At 37.2% G+C, this 21,140-nt stretch overlaps 1 protein-coding gene across 15 annotated transcripts in view; it reads right to left on the minus strand.

Annotated features, from left to right (window-relative positions):
- Window positions 1-21,140, minus strand: part of MBTD1 (mbt domain containing 1) — a 40,155-nt gene that overhangs the window by 527 nt on the left and 18,488 nt on the right. For 8 of the 15 annotated variants that reach the window (XM_082326821.1, XM_082326824.1, XM_082326827.1 and 5 more), the window contains 8 exons: window positions 19,776-20,010; window positions 19,135-19,190; window positions 18,770-18,874; window positions 17,753-17,900; window positions 15,033-15,115; window positions 14,465-14,699; window positions 13,717-13,794; window positions 876-3,632 (listed from right to left, as the gene is read on the minus strand). In XM_082326821.1, the coding sequence (XP_082182947.1) occupies window positions 3,514-3,632; window positions 13,717-13,794; window positions 14,465-14,699; window positions 15,033-15,115; window positions 17,753-17,900; window positions 18,770-18,874; window positions 19,135-19,190; window positions 19,776-20,010 (1,059 nt within the window). In that variant the 3' untranslated portion in view covers window positions 876-3,513. Of the gene's footprint in view, window positions 1-875; window positions 3,633-13,716; window positions 13,795-14,464; window positions 14,700-15,032; window positions 15,116-17,752; window positions 17,901-18,769; window positions 18,875-19,134; window positions 19,191-19,775; window positions 20,011-21,140 lie in introns of those variants that run through there. The other 7 variants (XR_014229732.1, XR_014229733.1, XR_014229735.1 and 4 more) reach the window with 7 other exon arrangements.

Genomic DNA, 21,140 nt, shown 5'->3' on the forward strand with positions numbered 1-21,140 from the left:
AAAAGGAAGAAAAATTCGGTTTAAATCACAGTTTTTTAAAATCCCTTCCCAATAAAGGATTGTTACCAAATATATTAGCACCATCGTACAAATATTGACAGGAGAGGGTATTCACATCACATAAAACAACAATAAAAAACAAACAAACACTGAAACCCGTGTTAGTATCCGTAGAACAAGGAATCGGTAACTGCTTTAGCTTTCCTCAGATGCAGCAAGGAAAAGGTTAAAGAGTTGTATTTAAAATAACATAAAAATCAAAGATCAGCAGAAAGATTTTGAGCAATAGAAGAAGGGCAGCTGCAAAGTGAGGTACATAACTTGCGCTACCTCACGGTTATAAAAACCTGCTGTGCCAAATACTGAAGTTAGTTTGACCCCATTGAAGATTTCAGATGTCCAACACTTCGCTGCTCTTTTAGCCAAGCAACATGGCTTAGAGTAAAACGAAGACAAAAATACCTAGAGCCACGTTGTTAACAAACGCTTTACAAGTACAGTGAAGCCTATGCTACGGATACCACAGCCGCCAGGTTGTGGATCTCGCTCTTTGACGAGACCATTCCCCAAATACCTGGTGGAATTTTGCTCAGGTGTTCCTTAAACCTCTTCCTAAGCGAGTGACTTCAGTCGGTTCTTGACGTGGTTGGCTTAGGACAGATTTCACTGTACTTGGCAATTACACAATTAGGTATGTTTTGAATTCAGAAACACAAGGGGAATTTCACCCATCAATCTCAACACGCAACTCCTACTGAAGTCACGCGTTTATCTGAGAACGCATGTCAACTGACATACTTTAGTGTTTAATGAATAAAATACCTATTTTTAAAGAACATTATAAAGACTGACAGACTTCAAATCTGATTCTTACATTTCTCCAACACGGGAAGTGTGTTCAACTTAAGTGCTACATTTCCCTCGTGACATTTGAAGACTCAGAAATCAGGTACGAGCCTGGGCAGTACGCAGGAGCCCAAGGTTTAGCGACTTGGCAATACACCTTGCTCATTACTAGCCCAAGCTTTCACATTATGAAACACAAATTAATGCAACAGTTCTTTACTGAAGTCTATTGATGAGAGAAGAAAGAAAGATTGTGCCAACCTCGTTCCAGCTGACTGGGACAATCTGCAAGTTGTTGCATTAAAAAAAAAAAAAAAAAAAATCAATAGTGCTGTACTTACCAAACCAAATCAATGCTTGCAGAGCTGGATTTTACAGCAGGTTCAATTGAGAACACAGGAAAAAAAAAAAAATAATCAAGGCTCAAAGTGTCATTACAATGGTCTCTAATCCTACTTCTGCAATCCAGGCTGTTCAAAAGAAACATCATGGGTGGGTCAGAATCTGAGAGAATGTATTTGAAGTCTACCAAGCCTGACAAAGTCCTTTTTATGGCTATTTCAGAGAGCTAAAATGTCTTTACCACCTGAAGTTACAGATACTTATAATCTGATAACCAGATTCTGTCAATATAAGAAGCTGTTGTTAAAAAGGGGTCGTTATTTAAGAAATTTTACCAGTAAGGGAGAAAAGAATTCCAGACATTCCTACACTATACAGGACATTTTTTACTTCCAGTAGTAAATACAAAACTTTACATAATTAACCCCTCTTGCATAGAATGAGGTAAACCTGTGCATATTACCAATACTATGTACCCAAAGTTAGAGCAATATTTTAGAAAATAATCAAATTGCTGGTTTTCAACTTTCTATGCACTTTTTTTCTTTTTTAAGCTCAAACAACAATATACAAAAACGGTCTCCTGGGGCTCTGTGGGTTGATATCCTTAAAGCATTTCTTAGGCTGTAGGAACACAGACGTTTATCATTTTAATTTTTTTTTTAAGCCCTAATTTATGGTCAAGAGTCAGATGATCATTGTACTGCTCTGAAGGGGACCTGCTAAGACCCAGAAGCACTTATAGAACATATGCAGTTAATTCCTGAGAGTTTAGTTAATGAACCTTACTGGTAAAAGCTAAAGCTCTTGGTGCACATTTTTCCAGTCACAGCTCTGCCAGGGCTGATGAACCATTTTACTGATCAACTCCATGAATGAGATCACTTACAAAAATGTACAAAGTTTAGAAATATGGAAAGATAAAATCCAAATGATTAAGAGCTCATGCTAAAATATTTTGTATTTTACTGGTAGTCATTTTCACCCTTTTACATGACTTTTGCCTTTAAAAAATCTGGACAGTTAAGCAGGTGGGGCTAATGGGATACTTGAAGTGAGACACAAGGATTCCAGACAATAAGCAAATCCAGTTTATCAATTATATACTAGACAGTATATGATTTATATACTGTTCTCAAGCCTCAACTTCCCTATTACACTATTGCAGCAAGAATAGAATATTGCAGGCTGTGCAGAACTGAACTCCTTTTTTAATCCACAATGTATGGCTCCTTTTAGCTCACCTGAAACCACGTGGAACATCAGTTTTGAACGTTCACAAGTAAATATTTAAGATGGTAAGGAAACATCTAGGTCTTTCTGAATGGGAAAAAAAATGATCAGAAGAATACTCAGAAGTTCCTTCCCACTGCCAAGGGAGGCCTGAGCTACTGTCTGTCTAAGTTTCATCTTTAGTCTAAATCAATAGCTAAAACTCGTCTTCCAAATGAGGGAATTTTCTGAAGTTCCAGTTTGGCATAGGGCTCTGTAAACATTTGCTGAAGCATTCCGAGACTACAGACATTCATGTACAGACAAGAGCTTTATAGTCCCAGTCCAATGCCCACTGCAGCCAATGGAGACAAGGCTACTGATATTAACGGGCACTGAATCAGATCCTAAGGAACCTTTTTTTTAAAAAAGAAAATCTTACATTAAAAAAAAAAAAAAAGTATTTTAAGCTAAATAAAAACATCTTGAAAAGTTAAAATCTTCGTCAGGCGATGGCTCCATTGCAATTGGGGCTACTCACTGAGTAGAGCTTTACAGGACTATTTTCCACATACAATTTATGCCTCTAAATTACGGCTTAAATGCCTTATTTTCACAATAAAAAAAAAACAAACAAAAAACAGAGGCGTGACCAGTGCAGTTCACAAGAGTCTAAAAGTCTCCCAACTTGTACCAAAAAGGTTCATTTGTTATGACAGTTCATTTGTATTTGCAACTATATCTTCCTCCAACCGCTTCCCAGAATCATGCTAATTAAACTTTAATCTTACCAAAAAATTAGAATTTCAGTTCTTGTTAACAATGCACAATAAATCTGAACTTGAAAATATTACAAAATTCTTTCAAAAGCTTCAAATACAACACAAAAGTGTCCATTTTTGTTTTTAATAAATTGAAAAATCTTTTTCACTAAAATAGTTTCCCCGCCCTTCCAAAAAATTCTGAACTGAGTCTAACTCATCTACAGTCAGCAAAGTGCCCCAGGTACAGTCACCCGAACTGTACCATCGAAGTGGGAACAAAATCAGTCAGTCTTGGAGAAAGGCTCTTTTCCTATCACCAGTACTCCGCCCCTCACTTCTCTGAGCTGCCTCATGGTTCTTGTTTGATGTAGTAACTGGCAGATCCGTTGCTTTCCTGATCAGATGCTCCTTGAAGGAAGCTATACTCTTCTCCATCTAGCAACTCCTCCTTCAGCTGCAATGAAGTAACTAAAAATAAAAGATGAACATTAAAGATCTATAAAAATCAAAGTAAGTACAACTTTTTCTTAAATTTACTTAATATTATTTAAATTGGCAACAGACCCCAGATTTCCCATTGTCTTATTTTCTACATTTTAGTGATTCTTCTTTTAATGCTCAGTATCCCACAGAAAGCAGATGCTTTCTGACCCTAAATTGAACGTAAGTTATGCTCTAATATTAACATATTTGAACAAATTACTTAAAATAATATATTCTCTACAGTGTTTTCCTCAAGAATTTAGTATTTTAGAACACTAGTTTAAAGAAGGTAACTGAACATGTTAATAGGAATTATGACTGTTGCTCAGAACAACACTTACTTTACCATTTACTCTTTTGTTTACTGTTTACTTCCTATTTAGTCTTTACGCAAGTAAAAGTAAGATTAACTGTTGGCCATTTACAATCTAGGAATCGCACTGCTTAGCCCAAGTACTGTAAACGGTCTATGTGAGACAAGAAAAAACATTGACAAAGATTTCTCAATACATCATAAAATTTTAAGATCCCAGAAGGCAAGTTTCATTCAAGCAAAACATCTTTTTTGTAGTTTTAAACCTCTCTCTTCTTTCTTTTGTAAAAAGAAAATAGAAATGAGATCTAAGACATAAAAAAAGATGTTATGAATAGCAATAATGTCACAATTACTTTTTCAGTTTCATTAATGAATAGTGATAATTATCAGAATGAGCATAAAGAAAAGAACACTGAAAACAAAACATGTCAAGACTTTCATTAAAGGTGCAGTACCCACATTAAAGGGTTGATTATACAAAAATAAATGGTTCTCTATGACCAAATGAATGAGTACTAAAGCTTATAGCTACTGAATACAAAGTTTATATGCATTATCAATGTATTTTGAAATGCAGAAATATGCAGTGAAAGCAAAAAAAACCCCATAACCTGTTGCTTCTAGTAGCCCTGCAATAACTTACAAGCCATTCGATTATTCTTTTATTTTTCTATGTCATCTTCCATGTTGAAACAAACTCCTGTGCTAAATAAAAATAAAATTTGAAAATTAAGATATTAAAAATGTCCAAAAGTTCCAGCATAGCGCAAGCTCTCCTCATTTCTGTCTTTAATAGATGCCTCCTCCTGCCTACGTAGCCCACAACCCCTCGCTGCCTTTTCTCCCCCCAAAAGGCTTTCCCTGCATTATGCCCAACTCTGATCAAGAATCTGGATCTGTGAAGGACAAAAAAAGTGCTGTCTAAATGATAAGACACAGAACTGGTTACTTGGATATGCTGCTAATGCCTTGAGCAAAGGCTACGCGGGGTCAGGGATCAATCTGAAACCCACCAGGCACGGTCTTTTTCTTCTCTACCCCCAGTGTTTGTAGAATGCTTCTGCAGGTACAAGAGTAATAGCAGTCTCCATAATTTGGCTTGCCTCTGGCTTATCTGAACCAAAATCCTTACATTTAGATATTTAATAATACTTTGCTTCATTTGCCCCTATTATACAGGTTTTAGCTACAATCCTCCGTAAGAAAAGCTTAGCTACCACTATACAACAAAAGTTACTTGGAAGAAGAATAAAAAAAGCTAATGGAAGTCATCTGACCGATCATCTTGAAGCAAAAGGGATGCAGATGTGCAAGGTACTCCCTTTTTAAATAGTCTCAGTGATTTGCTGGGAGACAAAGACAGACTGTGTCTGATGCAACGTCATTCAAACCCCTGAAACGTCAATATAGAACGGAGCAACATGGTCCAGGATATGTGCAGAAGTAGGGCGAGTCTCTCGGAACGCTCTCCTCCTCCGACGGGCTGGCTACAGGCTCTTTTTAAAAGTGACGCTGTCCAACAGTTGCATTGCAGTGCTTAAAAGATCATTTCGTACGACTCAAAGATGCAAAGTACTCGTGCACACTAAAGAAGCGCCATGACTGCTAGAGAGCAAAACCATACAATACAAGACGAAGAAGTACTGAAACCTTCTCCTGTGCTTATGACAGTACAAAAGGGGAAAGAGTTGTTTAATGAGCCCTACCGAGATCTCTGATAGACAAGAAGTTTTAGAGCAGATGCCTGTCCCGTTACTAATCTCACACTACTTCCATTTAAAGTCATTTAAGTATCTCCTGCAACATACCTACATCCTAGCTATAGCTACTAAAATGCGAGGCAGCGTACGACGCTGCGGAATAAGCATGCAATGAATAAGTTCTGGCTCATCTCAAATGTGTTCTTAACTTCTTGTATGTCAGGGTTATGCCCTTCTCTTCCCCAGACTTAAAGGGTGTGGTCTTGCTGGTTTCAATTTAAATTTAACACCTTTGGACAATAACAAGGCTACATCACAAATAAAACTAATTTTGTCCAGCCTCTCTTAACATTCAGAACTTTGAAAATTTTCCCCCCAAACGATCATAGAAAGCATTGGGTGTCAGAAACCAAACAACACAGGCGTTTAGTAGGAACTGAGATCTAACTACACAGAAAACTCAGACTCTGCATGTCTGTGCACTACATAAAGGCAATTTAGGTGTAGATTTGCAGTAAGAGAAGAAAAGCTCTGCAGAAACAAACACTCCAGAACACCCTCTCCTAAGCAAGGCTTCTCTTCTGCATCAAAGATTCTGTTAAAAGACAGGCATGTACACACAAGTAGGAAGCCGAAGTAAAAATAAAGGAGATGTTGAGAAGCATTGAAAGGTGTGCAGAAGAGTCAAGATCTGTCCTCGGGATCTGAAGGCAGCAAGCGGGTTACTGTGTCCCATTCTGTTCGTGGATAACACACGGACGAGAGAAACTGTTCTGGATGTGTTCCACAGTCAATGAAAAGTGCCAGTATGGCAGCCTGCTCAGACTAAAGCAAGTTGAAGGGAATATAAATCAAGCAAATCTGAGGCTAAATCTATCAACCTGGCAACTGTTCTGCAGGAAGAGCAGAATCCAGTTGGTCTGACCGATCACACTGCTACAACGTATTTGTCAGAAATAATTTCTTTACCTGCTACATTATATTGCCAGACATATTAGGAAAAGGGAAGAGAAAAAACTACCAGATCCTTGCAGTGGACTTCTATAATTGAAGATTGATTACATTACATAAACTATCCTTAAACGAGCTCAAAATTTTAATCTACTTGCTCAATATTACTGATAAATGAATTTTTAAGAGGTCTTCTCTGCTCACTCATACAGATGCACAATTATACTGTCAATACTTAAACCAAACCCAGGTTTTACAGCAAAAAGAGGGAAAAGGTCAAATTTTAAAAGGACAAACTCTTTTCAAATATATTTTCTATATCAGTAACCCACAAAATTTCAAGTAATGCTTACTTTCTGAAGGTCTTTTCCCAGATAACTGCCTTTTTCTGACACAAAGGCAAAAATCACTCATTTATCTGTACAGTTACTTTCTCTGCAAAAGATAATCCACACTAACTTCCTGCTTACATCAAATACTCCCAAATCCACATTACCATTTAGTTTTACAGGGCGCATTTTTGTATTTTAAAACTCTGCAGAGCTCCTCTGGGCCTTTGTGCCTCAGCAACCTACAATATGGTCTCCAATGAAGTTCTAAACCAGCTGCAATCCTTTTTTATGATTCAGTGACATGGTGCATCAGTGAGAATGAAAAGCTCTCTAACAGAAAAAAATAAAACCAACCAAAATTTAAAGGGAAAAAACAAAAGAAAAAAAAAGAAAGAGATTTGATGAGTCAGCACATTACATGCTAGACCATGCTTAGTTCCCCACCCTGTCCATCATTTCCCTCTGCAGTAACAGAGACCGATGTGGCTAGTTACCTGTTTTGAGGCTGGGACTGAACTCTCGGCTAGTCCTGGGAGGCTGGAAGGCCTCCGGGGCTGTCTGTGCTGGAAGGGTTCGATATGGAGGAGGAGTCAACTCGTCATCACCAGAGAAGCTCCTCCGCACCTCACCTGTCATGGGTGGGCTGGACAAACTGACAGGTTTCTTCCCAACTGGTATCTTCCTCTCTAAACATCAAGTCAAACTAAAATAAACGCTTGGGTTAAAGTGCATTAGGTAACTCAGACTCTTCACTGAGAAATGGCTCTGCTTCACGTTCACTGATTCTGGAAAATAAGGGCCTGTACAATGGCACCGTTCAGTTATTATTGGGAATATTGTTCTCAACAACCACACTTCAGTTACTGACTTCTGGAGACTGGCTGGTAGGACTAAGTGCATTGCTTAAAAACATGATCCACTTAGTTCATACTCTATCAATGAAATACAAATGCTGTAAATGGCTTCTGCTGCAGCTACACTGCACAGTCAATGTACAGTCCTCTGGCCGGACACCCAAGACACACGGGCTCAGTCTGAAACTGCAGTTGTTTCAGTGTGTGCCTAACAGAGGCAGAAGGGATGGTTCTGGGGAAATAACCCAGTCCAGACAAAGTTTATCACCTCCAAAAACCTAATTTAAAAATACATACTCTTAATTACTTTAGAATGGTGCTTCCCATTTTTACAGTGCCTTACAAACACCAATGAGCATTTCGGTGTTTAGAAAAAATATCTTCTGAAATGCCTTCAAATTATTAAACATCGCACTCATGAAAAAATGTTATAAAACATTTCCCATGCAAATTATTAACGTGTTCCTCCTTTATCACTAAGATGCTCTGATTCTGTGCCCAAGGAAACTTCTCTACAATACCAGGGATGCAAGCACTAGAATACAACACCTCCACTGCTTTCAGCTGTATCCAAACTGTGGTTGCTAATGCTTACGTGTTCTCAGCACTGTCAGATAAAGACAACATGACAAACAAAACCCTAGCCCTGAAGAGAAAAGGTAACTAGATTATGCAGATGCTAAAGATATCACCATGCTTCAATATTCCTTTTACAAGAAGACTTCAGGATGAGCCTTTCGGAGAGAGAACACCATAATTAGGCAGAATGTTGTCTACAGAATCCCAGCTTTTAAAATGTTGAGGTCACATTGCTGTTTCAATAACCTTATTCCCATGTATACACCTACTAGACAGCAGACGACATGAGCAGATACTGCATGCTACATTACTAATGAATTGTCTAGCTCAACTGATAAGTTACCCTTCAAGTATCCACCTGCACAGCTTTCTGACCAGTAGGAACACAGCACAAAATCCTACCGGCGTGAAATAAACACTGTTGGAAACAAAATTGGAAGTGATTACCAAGTAGTCACAAAAGCACTCGCAAAAACTTACGCTTGCAATTGGAAATTAACAAGTAACACGGAAAGTATCCCGCAAACATACAAACTACGTGCGACTTCATCTTCCTTCCTTGGAATAAGCAGCAAGCAGCAATGATGGACACGCTGCTGGCTGGGAAGGCAGTGACAAAGCAGAAGGCCCAAGGCATAATTCAAACAGTCCACCTGGTATTTTGCATGGACACAGAACACATTACGGTTATAAAATATTCTAATTAAAAGTAGAAAACTAAAAAGGGTAAAATAAGCATAATCTTTACAATCCAAACACTAGCGAATGGGTTCGCTGTCAACACAAGCAGCTGCTTGCATAGCAACATAATAAATCTAAGAAAAAATACCAGCTTCATTGAAGGCCAGGCAGGATGCTAGCTAATTTCTACTCCTTTTTGGATAGTCTCCTTATTAAAAAATAGGCCAAAGACATTGTTATAGCTTTAAGAAAATTAGTTCATGCTCCGTGTATCAGTAATCACACCAATGTTCGGGCATTCCCAACACTTAACAGTAACAAATGATGCTTAAAAGAAGTCCTAGGAACATCTGTACAACGATCAGCCTCTACATGAAAGGGGTAACAACCTGACATATAATTTTTCTATCTTCATTACTAAATGTGTGCTCATTAACTACTCATAAGTCACGATGACATAGGGGGAAATTAACATTGTGTTGCCCTTTGTAGATTTTAAAGGGGGGAGGAAGCACAGCTGTACTCTCAGCTCCAGATTTACTTGTTTTTATGGATTAAGAAATTCTCCTAAACCAAGATCTCTTAAAATCTTCTCTTGTATTCTTTTGTTGCTGAGAAGTAAAACATTATGGCTGGATGCAACGCTTGTCAAATTGTTCCCATTTCGTGTTGAGGGTTAGTTTAGCTGGTTATACTAGTTTCTGTAGCGACACAGCAGAACAGGAGTTGACTTTTTTCTCTTTTACCACGATCCCATTATGGCAGAGTTCACTACGTAATCTGTTCTGCTTCACACTGAACACATGCTACTCACTTCTCAATGGCCTCGGTAAGGAGGTGAAATACGGCATCAGAAATCTGCATCATTATACACAGCAGAATGACTCAGAGACATTCCGGAGTGCGTTGCGAGTACACAAGAAAAATATGTGGAAGTAACACCCCTCTGTGCTAAAAATAATCTAGTTTAATTAAGACATATACAGAGTTTCTTGTTAATCACCTGTGGTTACTTTACCATGAAAGCACTACTACTGCATTATACAGTTTTATGACTGAAATCCTTTTCAAATTAAGACTATTTATTTTTATTTACAAGTGCTGAACAATAAAAGACTACAGAAAACATTTTCTCAGTATTATTTCCTGTGACTCAGCACTTCTGTTGCCATAACCTACTAAGAGTAACCATGTAGGAGGCAGCCAACTATAACCTTCCATGACCTTGTTCTCTCATCTCCTTTTGATGATTAAGTCGATTTCCAAGTACTGAGTAAATAGTCCAGAAAAGAAAGCCATCAGAAGTTCTTCCTTGTTTCCATAGCCCACACTTACTTCAGGTTAGTGAGAAATGAAGAACATATTCCATTAGAACAAATCTCCTTCCTATGGCACCAGATAAGGGGAATTTCCTTTCCAGTGTTTGTGTCACTGCCAGAGAGAGATCAAGAAACTTTTGCAGAGGTATTAGGTGGAAGGACAGGGATGAGGGAAGGAGCAGGATGGTCTAGCATAGCTTGCTAAACAAAATCTGCTCAGACAGACCAGAGTTATCCAAGAACAGGTCCTACACGAAGGTAATTAATGATATAGCCATCTTTCCCTAGCTTAAGGCAACAGCACTCATAACTTCCTCTAGATATTCTCAAATCAGCAGTTTTTCTGTACCTGAATTCTATTTAAAAAAATACTGCTGCAAGATTCTGAACAGGATCTGGATTTGACTGTTTATTTCCTCAAACAGCAGAATGAAGAAACAGCGCAACGTTTGAGGCACCTAACAAGAGGTTGCAAGAACTTCCCTGGCACCTGCTCTATCTGCGGCACTCACTTGTCAACTCCTTCTTACGTCTGAAGACCAAAATAGCACAAGTTGCCTTCTGCAATGACTAGTGCAGAAGGTTCCAGTTTGCCTTAATCCATCCATTCACAAATCTACCAGGAAGACAAGGGGTTTAATACCTCACATTAGTTCTACACAACTGCAGCACTGCTGCACAGCTCTTCATTTAGGTCAATTTTTCTATCACAGGGAAAGCCCCAGATAAAAACAAAGTTGTAATCTCATTTGACACAATTCTAGATATCACTGCGGGAAGCCAGGGTAGACCTAACTCAGAGTTTAGCTGCAGGTCCTACTCAGAATGAAGATATCTTTTTCCCTATCCTAGGTCAATGGGCCCTTCCCCGATAGCTAGATCTGTGATGGAACAGAAATCAGTGGATGCATCTTATTCCAATACAACAAACTACCACTCAAAGAGAAAAAGATTTGAAATAAGGGAAATTGATGACTGATTTTTTTTTTTAGCTCATGCAAACCTGTCTGATTTTTTTTTTTCCAAATCACCTCAAGATTAGCTGATTAATTCCATGAAAAAAAATTTAAACTATTAAACTATTTGAACTATTAAAACTATTTGGGTTGAAATTGGATTACTTTAAAATAGATCAGCATCTGTCTGCACACCCCTGCTCTAGGTTTTATGCAAGAGTTTTCTTAGGGGCAGTTAGTTCACCTTGCACAATTCAACCTAGCAACTAGTCCATTTAATCAGACTTTACAATGAGTGTCAGACTCAGAGTTCTTTTCCCTCACCGTGTTTAAAGCTTTATTTTTATGAAATCTTTCACCTTGCCAGTGCTTTCCTCCCATATCTATTCCTTTATCTAGGACAAGTGACCAAAGGCACATGACAGTCCTTAGAAATCCACATTGCTTTTTGGGAGTCTCCGATCATAGCACTGGCAGTAATATTGAAGTCAAAGTGATCGATGCTTTATAAGATAAGGCTGTCCAGAATTTAAAGACCACATAAGGATTCATCACCAGGAAATACGATTTACTGTGAACAGCTGCAAAGCAGCTACGCCTCACATCGAACAGCAGAGTCTGGATTTCAACAGCCTGTGTATTTCCAAGTGAGTTTCTAAGGGATGGGGGGGAAAGTGTTCCATCTTTCAGGGAATGTGCCTTACAATTTTAATTTTATACTTGGATGAACTCAATTCTCAGAGCAACAAAACTCTCTGGAAACAATTCTAAATAAGTCAAGATGATACAGATTCTAATGGTAAGCAAGGTCTGATGTTCTCGCTTAGAACCGTATTTCACATAATAAAAATCTCTCCTAATGTCACATTAAGGACTGTTAAGATTATTGTTAGTCAAGTTTGCTAACCTGCAGGTAAAATAACTTTCAACATCAACGAGACTGTTGATTTGATTGTCTGCTAGGCTGTCCTATTAGAAAATATCTTGACAAAGAAGCAGGGCCAGTTCAGGATGACAGATCAATAGACCCTTTTCTGTAGCTGATCTGCCCATACATCTGCAGTGTAAAATACTGCACCTTCTTTCCAGCTCTCCACTGTTTCCAAGAAAACACCAAGAGAATGAGTCAGCATAACGAGCTGATGCTCCAGATGTAATGTACATAGTTCGGCTGTGTGGAACTAGACCATCTACTTCTATCAAGACAAACTATTCCTGCTTATGTGGCAGAAAAAACCCCCTCCGTCCCCCAGTTGTAATTCGTTCTTTTTTAAAAAAAGATACGGTAAAATCTTGAGTTAAACATCATTAAAAATTGTGGAGCACTTAACAAGACTATAGGCTTACCCTATGTTCTTATTTACCATGTCATTTCTTGCACACGCATTTCTTGTACAATGGCTGTCACATTGCTGCTGCTCTTGACTCAAGATGCAGCTGCCTTTCAAAATTGTCAAATTATTGGAAAAACAGCTTGAGAACCTTTGGAATAAAACCACCCTATGAAACTCCAATATTGCTTAGAGGAGAGAATACAGATGGATCTGATTTCCAGAGAAGAACGATGGGAGAAGGCACAAAGTCCTCTTACAATTGGCTGCCTCTACTCCCTTTATTTTACAATTTTACAAAACAGATGTTTAGTCTAAACCAACAGAGTCGTGGAAATAAAAATATGGAGGAATGCATAATGTGCATTTGTGCAAATTCAAATTGCTTGTGAATTTTGAAGATAAACTTGATCTAGAGGGAAAAAATTATTATGGAATGAACCTGAATACTTCAGATTCTTAAAAACATCATTACTGTGTTTTACTGTGACAAGAATAGTCACATACAGCAATGCTATTTATCATTTCTGAAAATAATCATATAAAAGTTTTATTTACATACAGCTTCCCACAGATGTCTCATCTAAAAAACTAGCAAATAAGTAACTTTTTTGTTTTAAAAAGGAACCAGCTAGATGGTAATTTAAATTTTCTACAACCGTTCTTTCTGATCCAAGTAACTTGGTTCTTATTCCTACACCCGTGTCACAAAACACAGAATTAAAACTGTGTTGATACCTGAGTATTTTGCATAAGGCAGTATACCTATATAGTCAATATATTATTTAACTAAAATGATGTCCAAATACCAAAAGTATCGCAACAGTTGTCCACCTACAATTCATATAGATTGTTATCAGCAACATCGACCCTGTTGCAAGTTATAAAAAAATGGTTATTCTCAATGAAAAGGTTCCTTTTATGGCATACTGCACCTTTAACCGTAACACCTGTTTACACACAAATATTTCCAAATAGAATAGGGACTTAGGGAGAGACCACAAACTTTTTAAACAACAGGAAAAGTGCAAACACTACTTTGTCACCCACTTTTCTTATGTCCTTTGTATTGTTGCGATTTAGCTTTTTTCTTCTGCTTTGATGAACTTGACTGGCTATCTCTTGATGCTGCAAAAAATTAAGAATTCAAAATTAAAGTTTAGTATTTTGGAAAAAACACTTCAGAATGTGTCAAAGCTGCTACACAGCTACAGAATTTCTCCTTAGTGACTGAAGGAAGGCAGAATACCTTTATTGTGGGAAAAGCGTCCCATAAAACTACTAACACTAACTACTATTACTCTCCTATTAAACAACTAACAGTTCTCGAAATGCAGTTATCAGTTATCATCGTATAAATTGACCTGACAGGACAAGTCTTGATGCACTAAATAAAATACAGTCTTCTCGCATAAATACTTCTGCACGCGAATAGCTATGCACACGCTGAGTTCCCTCAAATTCAGTATGTAAAGCGTATATATTTGCAATCTTAAAACAATAAAAATTCTCAGTGATATTACCCAGAACCGATGAGTAAGAAACAGGCTTTTTCCCTGGATCAAATAAACATCTTCTGGCATTAAAAAATATTAAGTGGCCACAGAAACGCCCAGAAGAACTTTAAAAGTCAAGGTGGAAGAGATTAGAACTGTGTATTTCTAAGCACTAGCAAGAATTTGTTCCATTTTTGTTACGCCTGGTGACCTAACTTGAAAAGGATGAAGTCAGCAAAACCATCACGGACGAACAAGGACCAGTAAGAAACTGTTACATCGCTTACAAAACAGGAACTTACACTGCGGCGCTGGAGGCTGTAGCTGATACCCAGTTAGCTGACACCATCCCACTGGATAGAGGTCTGGGGACTCGCAGTCCACCCACTGATCATATTCATCTTCCCACCCATCGAAGTGTATCCTCAGAAGACGATGGATAATGCGAGTTACTGTGGCCACACATACCAGGCGAGGTTCCATCAGATCAACAGCCTCCAGTTTCATTCCCACATGAAAGCCATGGTTTGGAACTTCCTGGAAAAGCAAACACAAAGGCGGCAAACATCAGTAAACAAACGTGTTAATTAAAATGGTTTAAGCACAGTGTTGAAGTGAATATTTTGTTCAACTTAATGTAGGAAAATACCAAGTATCATTTATGAAGTTTCACGTACCCCTGTATTTACACAACATTTCAGAAATATTCAAGCTTAATACACTCAAATGGTTCTTATTTTTAAAAGTCTCTGTTGTCTTAGCTTTTCAAAATTGGATTTAATGAAATGGGTCAATCCCATGGACTACACAGAGAGAAGTTTAAAGATAATACTAATTACAGTTTAAATACACATGTATAATGTTTATTACCTTATTGAAAAGCTTTACAGGTGCTGCTATTGAGTCAGTTTCCCTGAGGTAGTCAAACCATTTAAAAGGGAGTTTTGCATAACCTGTGAATTTTAAACAACATTTTCATACATCAGCTGCAAACCTCATGCAAAGAACAACAACAAAAATAGTATATTGGCACTGTGTTATGGCTAAAAAGACAACAAAGAGGCAAAACATTAACATCAGAAACTTCCACTCTCTGAGCTTTGGTCTAAGGGACAAGACAGTCATCTGGACATTGCCCATTTGCAACAAACAAGATGAATGAACCTCTGGATAATATAGAAAGTGTCATTTAATGTTGAGATTAATCGTTCGTAACTGAAGCTTTCTGTCCGCGTAGGTCCTTGATCTCTACAATGCCCCACACAAATGACCCAGAACAGATCATGTAATTAAGCACATCCAGTGTCTTTCCTGTGGGGAAAGAGCTCCACTATTGAAACACTTGAATTGTTAGGAACAGACTGGTAAGAACAAGCATGGATATTTTAAAACGTAAATAAGGCTAAAAATAGCAATAATATGGAAAATTACAGGATTTTTTTTTTTCAATCTTAAAAGCTATTATAAACGGAAGAAAATAATCTCTCGAATATATTTAGCTTTCATTCATCTACTGAATATGCATAAAACACGCAGGACTATTTTTTACTTTGGGCAACTTCAACTGCTTAAACCAACAATTCTCAAATTCGAGCTGGAGCAACAATAGCTTGAAAGATTTCTTTGTAGTCGTATGCCATGACGGACATTCTGAAAAGACTGCAGCGCAGCGTGCATGGCACGGGGCGCTAAGGGGAACGGCTGGATCTCATCTAAGCGGGGGCAGAGAGCTCCCGCTGAGTCGTAGCTCAGTATTGCAGGGCCAGGCTCAGGAGGTGGCTAACATTCACAGCCCAAAATGCAATCCCGTTCTTGAAAGTGTCTAAGCATCTTCGTCTTCTACTGATTTCAGCACGAGATGAAGATGCTTGGAAGGAATGAGCTTATAAAGTCCAATGATTTCACAGCAACTTATTTAAGATATCCACATTGCCAAATGTAATTTGGAAAAGGGTGTTCACGTGCAGTATGTAATATCTGCATGAACAAATGTAGCTGGATAGCTAACAATTAATAAGGGTAATCATCTATCAGTTCTACGTATTAATGCTTTTCTTCTTAATGCACAGTTCCTCTGGCTAGACCAGTGTATTTGTATGCAAGTCCTTTAATTAACTTCTCACCACACACGCTAGAGATACGCGCACGTGGTCCTTGTCAGAGTAATCAGAATTAAGAAACTGTCCATTTTCAAGCCCAAAATTTGGAAAGGAAAATACACCTCTCCCAAGAGCCAAGAAGCTTTGATTGCTTTGATCCTATTAAGTATGTTAATGTGCATGTATTTGTCCTGTATTTTACTCCCATTAATTCCTCTTTCAAATGACTTTTAGATTATTGCATGAGTGATTTATAATCGCCTCTCAGTGGATGATACAGGACTGTTAAGGAAAACTGCAATAAAAGGGAAAAATATAGACGTAGATAAAGAACAAGGTTGCCACGATACAAGAAACACAGAAGTATCATAAATCTGTTAACAACAAAATTCACATACTATTGTGTAAGTAGTGTTTGAAGAGTAAAGAGGAAAAGTTTCATCATAGAAGGGAGGTTTTTTCCTATTCTGTATCATTGATTTAATGTATTTATTTCTAAATTGATTGATATGTATTGATATGCATGCTTTTTCCTCCCACAAAAACTCTTCCTATTGCAGGACACTCTTGCACCACATATTTTTGAGGGGTGATTACGCCCATGAATTTCTAGGCAATAAATTCACTAAATGAGTTGACTGGAAAAAAAAAAAAAAAAGTAAATCTGTCCAACTGCACTTTCCACATACTCAAAGATGACAGATTCATTAGTGTGCAATAATGAAAATGATATGAAATTATTTTCTTCGTGTTGCATTACACTGTCTTTGTAGTTATTACCTAGAAAAATAATTCAATAAATACAAGTAGAAGCCTGCAAGAATGAGAATGGAGAAAAAAAATCCATAGAAAACCATCATTATCTGCTGGTACCCAGCTAGTTACAATCCTCTTTACAAACTGCTAGACCAAGACAACAAAATGGAAAATGAAGGCAATACAGTCTTCTGTAGGCATACGTGCTAGTGGACAGACAGCTTTTTCTCACAGAAGGGATTACGCAGCATACAGCTCTAACGGCTGCTTCCTCGAAGCTCAAGTTTGCGCATATTCTTCAAAAAATTAACAGGTATTGTTGCGAATTAGCCTAAGTCTGAGATTCTTTACTATGTTCGTTAATCCTTTTGGTGGCCAGGGCTTCCCAAGCAATGGCATATTCCGAACAGTCCTTTTAGTGACTAGCATACTTCCCATTCACTTAATGGATATACTATTCAACTAGCAACTATCCTCAATTTCTGACAGCAAAAGCAAATTATTTTCGCCAGAGAATCAATGAGATGTTCAATTTGACTTTTTCTAAATGAAAAGTTTGTTGTTATCTCTGTTTTAGATTACTTTGATGTTATGCTGTTGCATTGGTTTCAGACTTGAGAAAGTCCTAAAAAGTGACATGAATTTTGTAGACTGAGTTAAGAAACAAAGCATATGGCACATACAATATCACTGAAAAATATTCAAAATAAAATGTGGTCAGAATGCTATATGTACCTCTGGGTGGAGTTAGTTCAATCATGTTAATTTCACAGAAACCAACAGGGAAAATAGAAGGGGAAGTGGCATGGTAACAAAACCAATCAGACCCATCTGCTGCTTCTGAGCCATCAATCCCAATCATAAGATAGCCATCTGCTAAAACCTTTGTGAAGAAAAACAAAATTTTACATTAAATACCTTTAACTGTGTGATAAGGCTAGAAAGAAAGCATGCCATGTTTCAAAAGAGTGAAAAATAACTCAATAATAATGGAAGTACACTTAGAAGGACATTCAATTATAACAAAACAAAAAACCCCAAATCATACCTGTCTCCAAGATGGTGTGTGCTATTGTCAAATGTACCTCTAACTGCATAGTTATGAGATGAACATTTCCTTTTTCTGATCTCTAGTTTATTTCTCTTGTGAACATCAGTTCTACTTCTAAAGCTTCATAATTCAGTCTACTCTTTAGCTTGCAAGGATATTCTGCACACCATTAATAAGAAAAAAAGACTTGAAATCATAACCACGCTCCTCGTTGGTAAGGTTATGCAATTCTGCTAAGCTACTTTTTACATTTTGTTCCTCTTTTAAAAGAGATTTCACATGGATGGGATCCCTTTCAATCAAGCTAGGAAAAAAGTACATCCTTAAAATGTCTTCATAGACTTCTGCAAGCGAGCAAGATGAAGTTTCTTTCTGAACAGTTGCAAAACATTTGGTATAATTAGCAGAAGATTGTCCAGCAAATTAATCTCACAAACATACTACATTCTAATTAAAGGCTGAATTTCCACAGGAAAAAAAAAGTTACATGAGTAACACAAAGTAAAAAAAAAAAAAGTTACATGAGTATTCTTTTTCATAGCAGTTCTATATAAAGAATTAATGGACGTATTCCATAAACATTCACTGTGTGAACGAACTGCATTTATTATGTTTTCAAGCTTTTTGTTTCAAACCTGAATAAAGGTGAGTGAATAAAAGTTTCCTATCTACCTTCCCAAAATACATATTTGTTTCCTTACCTTTCTAATAGTTGCCACACATATTGCCGAAAGGTTTAAGGGGTCTATAGCTTCCAATTTCATTCCTTCTTTAAACCATTCTCCAGCTGCATCAACCTCTTTTACCTAAAGAATCACATAACAGGACCAGAAGCTAAGAATCTAATAACCCTGGAACAAAATATAACCCCACACCGTCAAAGCAACAGACTGAAATACCCGTTCCATCATCTCTGCTTATGTCAAGGAGACCAAATTAGGTAAGCGTTTGAATAAAAAACAGTAATGCTTGTGCTGGGCACAGAGTTTCACGTGTTTTACGCACACTAGGAACTAAAGGCCCTCAGTCAACTCTGAGAAAACAGTGTTCTTGCTAGCAAACTCACCTTCATAAATAAATGTGGGGGTGCATCAAAATGTCCCTCCTGTTTCTTTGTAATATCTGCAAGGAATATTAGTACATATTATTCAGAAGTTTTGTTAATAGAGCAGACGGTATGTTTTTCTGAATGTTGACTAGTACAACGCAATCATATTATTGGTGTGGGAGGCCCACGGTTACAATAAGACTACCACAAAAATCTGGAGGACATAATCCATCTATTTTCCTTATTGACTTCTACCTGAAATACCTCCATAACACAATCTCATTTATGGGAAAAAAAAAAAAAAAAAATCCAATATTTACAAGACCACTCGATTATGTAACAAAATTGATACAAATATACACAGACGCTTTTGCAAAACATTGGCAAGTCAACTACTTCACACTATGTTATGACAGAAAATTACATATTTTTTTATATAATTATATATAATCACTTTAACTACATGTATGTAGCTGGTTTTAGCCAACTGTTGAATACTACTTTCCAAGGGGAATCCCCAGCACTGTTAGAGACATTATTTCTGGTAAGTAGCACTGTCCTTGATTGCCCTAACTACTCAGTACTACAGTACTGCTTAAGTCAGTCTTCTCCGAGCCAACGCTGCCCACAAAGACACCTCTAAAACACAAGCAGCTTACCAGATCTTTTGAATCTGTGTCCTATACTTCGCGACCAACCAATATGATGAATGAGCGGACTGTACATATGGCACCAGAAGTCATCGGTTTTGTCTTCGCTTTCTTCATACACCAATCTTAACCGTCCCCCAATGACACTTTCTACAACTGCTACCCTTGTTCGACAAAGGTGCGTTTTGTCAACAACTTCTACTCTCATGGAAGTTTTGAATGGATACTGCATACTCTCAGACACCTTAAAGTAACAGGAAAAAAAAAATTCATTCTGTAAGAATATACTGTTTTCTCTTAGTCATCTGTCTTCTGCTATTATAGCGCAGTATCAGCGCACTTCTCATTTAATTCAAGTACTTGTTAATCAACCTGCAAAAACGACACAAATGATTTCTCTTACATTTCATTGTACATGGGGAAAAATGAAATGTTTCAGAAAACTAAGTAGAATAGATGCTACAATGCTTTAATTGTATCAAGTACAGCCCCTAATACAATTCTCACATAGGTCACAGGAATTTTCCATTGACTTAATGGAAGTTTGTTCAGTTGTTAACAATGAACAAAATTATCTTGAGAAACAAATTTTAACAAAAAATTAAAATTAAAAAGTAAAATTAAAAATAATAAAAAAAAAAACAAGATGGTTTTTTTGCTTTGTCATCCACTCAAAACATAGCACTTTAAAAATAGGATTAAAATACTTTATTATAAAAGGCATGGAAAACAAACCTTCAACATAATTAAAGCTAGTCACTCACAAACATATTTCTTCATAATATACCAAAAAGAAAGAAAGAGAATGGAAATAGATGTTAGTCTGCCTGGTGACAATACATTCTGTTTAAAAATCAGTATCTGTCACTTGCCATTTCCATTATGAACTCCTCACGGTGTTGAGATCTTGCCAATTTAATTTGGCTTCCAACTGAGCCGATTTTTAAATAGAAATGAACAACTGCAGAAAGGTTTGTGGTTTGGTTTTTTTTTAGCATTAGATGCAGTGTAGGATAAGAAATAAGTCTCACATTCCTACTAAAAGCTATGTACCATCTCACAATATTAGTAAGCAAACTTAGAACACACTACACAGGCATCTGCCACACTTAAAGACATGACTTAAAGACAGCAAAAAAAAAAAAAAAAAAATCTAGTCCAGAGCAGATGAAAAATACTAACACTTAAAAGTATGTACTTTATTGCATCTAGATATGTGCTATGTTAATACATTTTGTTCGGTTTCTTGAAATAGTGCATGATAAAAATCATTCCTGAATTAGAAAAATCAGTTTTAATTTTTCTTACGTATCACAGGGTAGCTTTTCAGCACCTTTTTTTTTTTTTAATTGGGGTATTTTAAAATTAAAATAG

This window comes from Platalea leucorodia, assembly GCF_965183815.1.
Source record: "Platalea leucorodia genome assembly, chromosome: 14".
In the NCBI taxonomy this organism is placed as follows: domain Eukaryota; kingdom Metazoa; phylum Chordata; class Aves; order Pelecaniformes; family Threskiornithidae; genus Platalea; species Platalea leucorodia.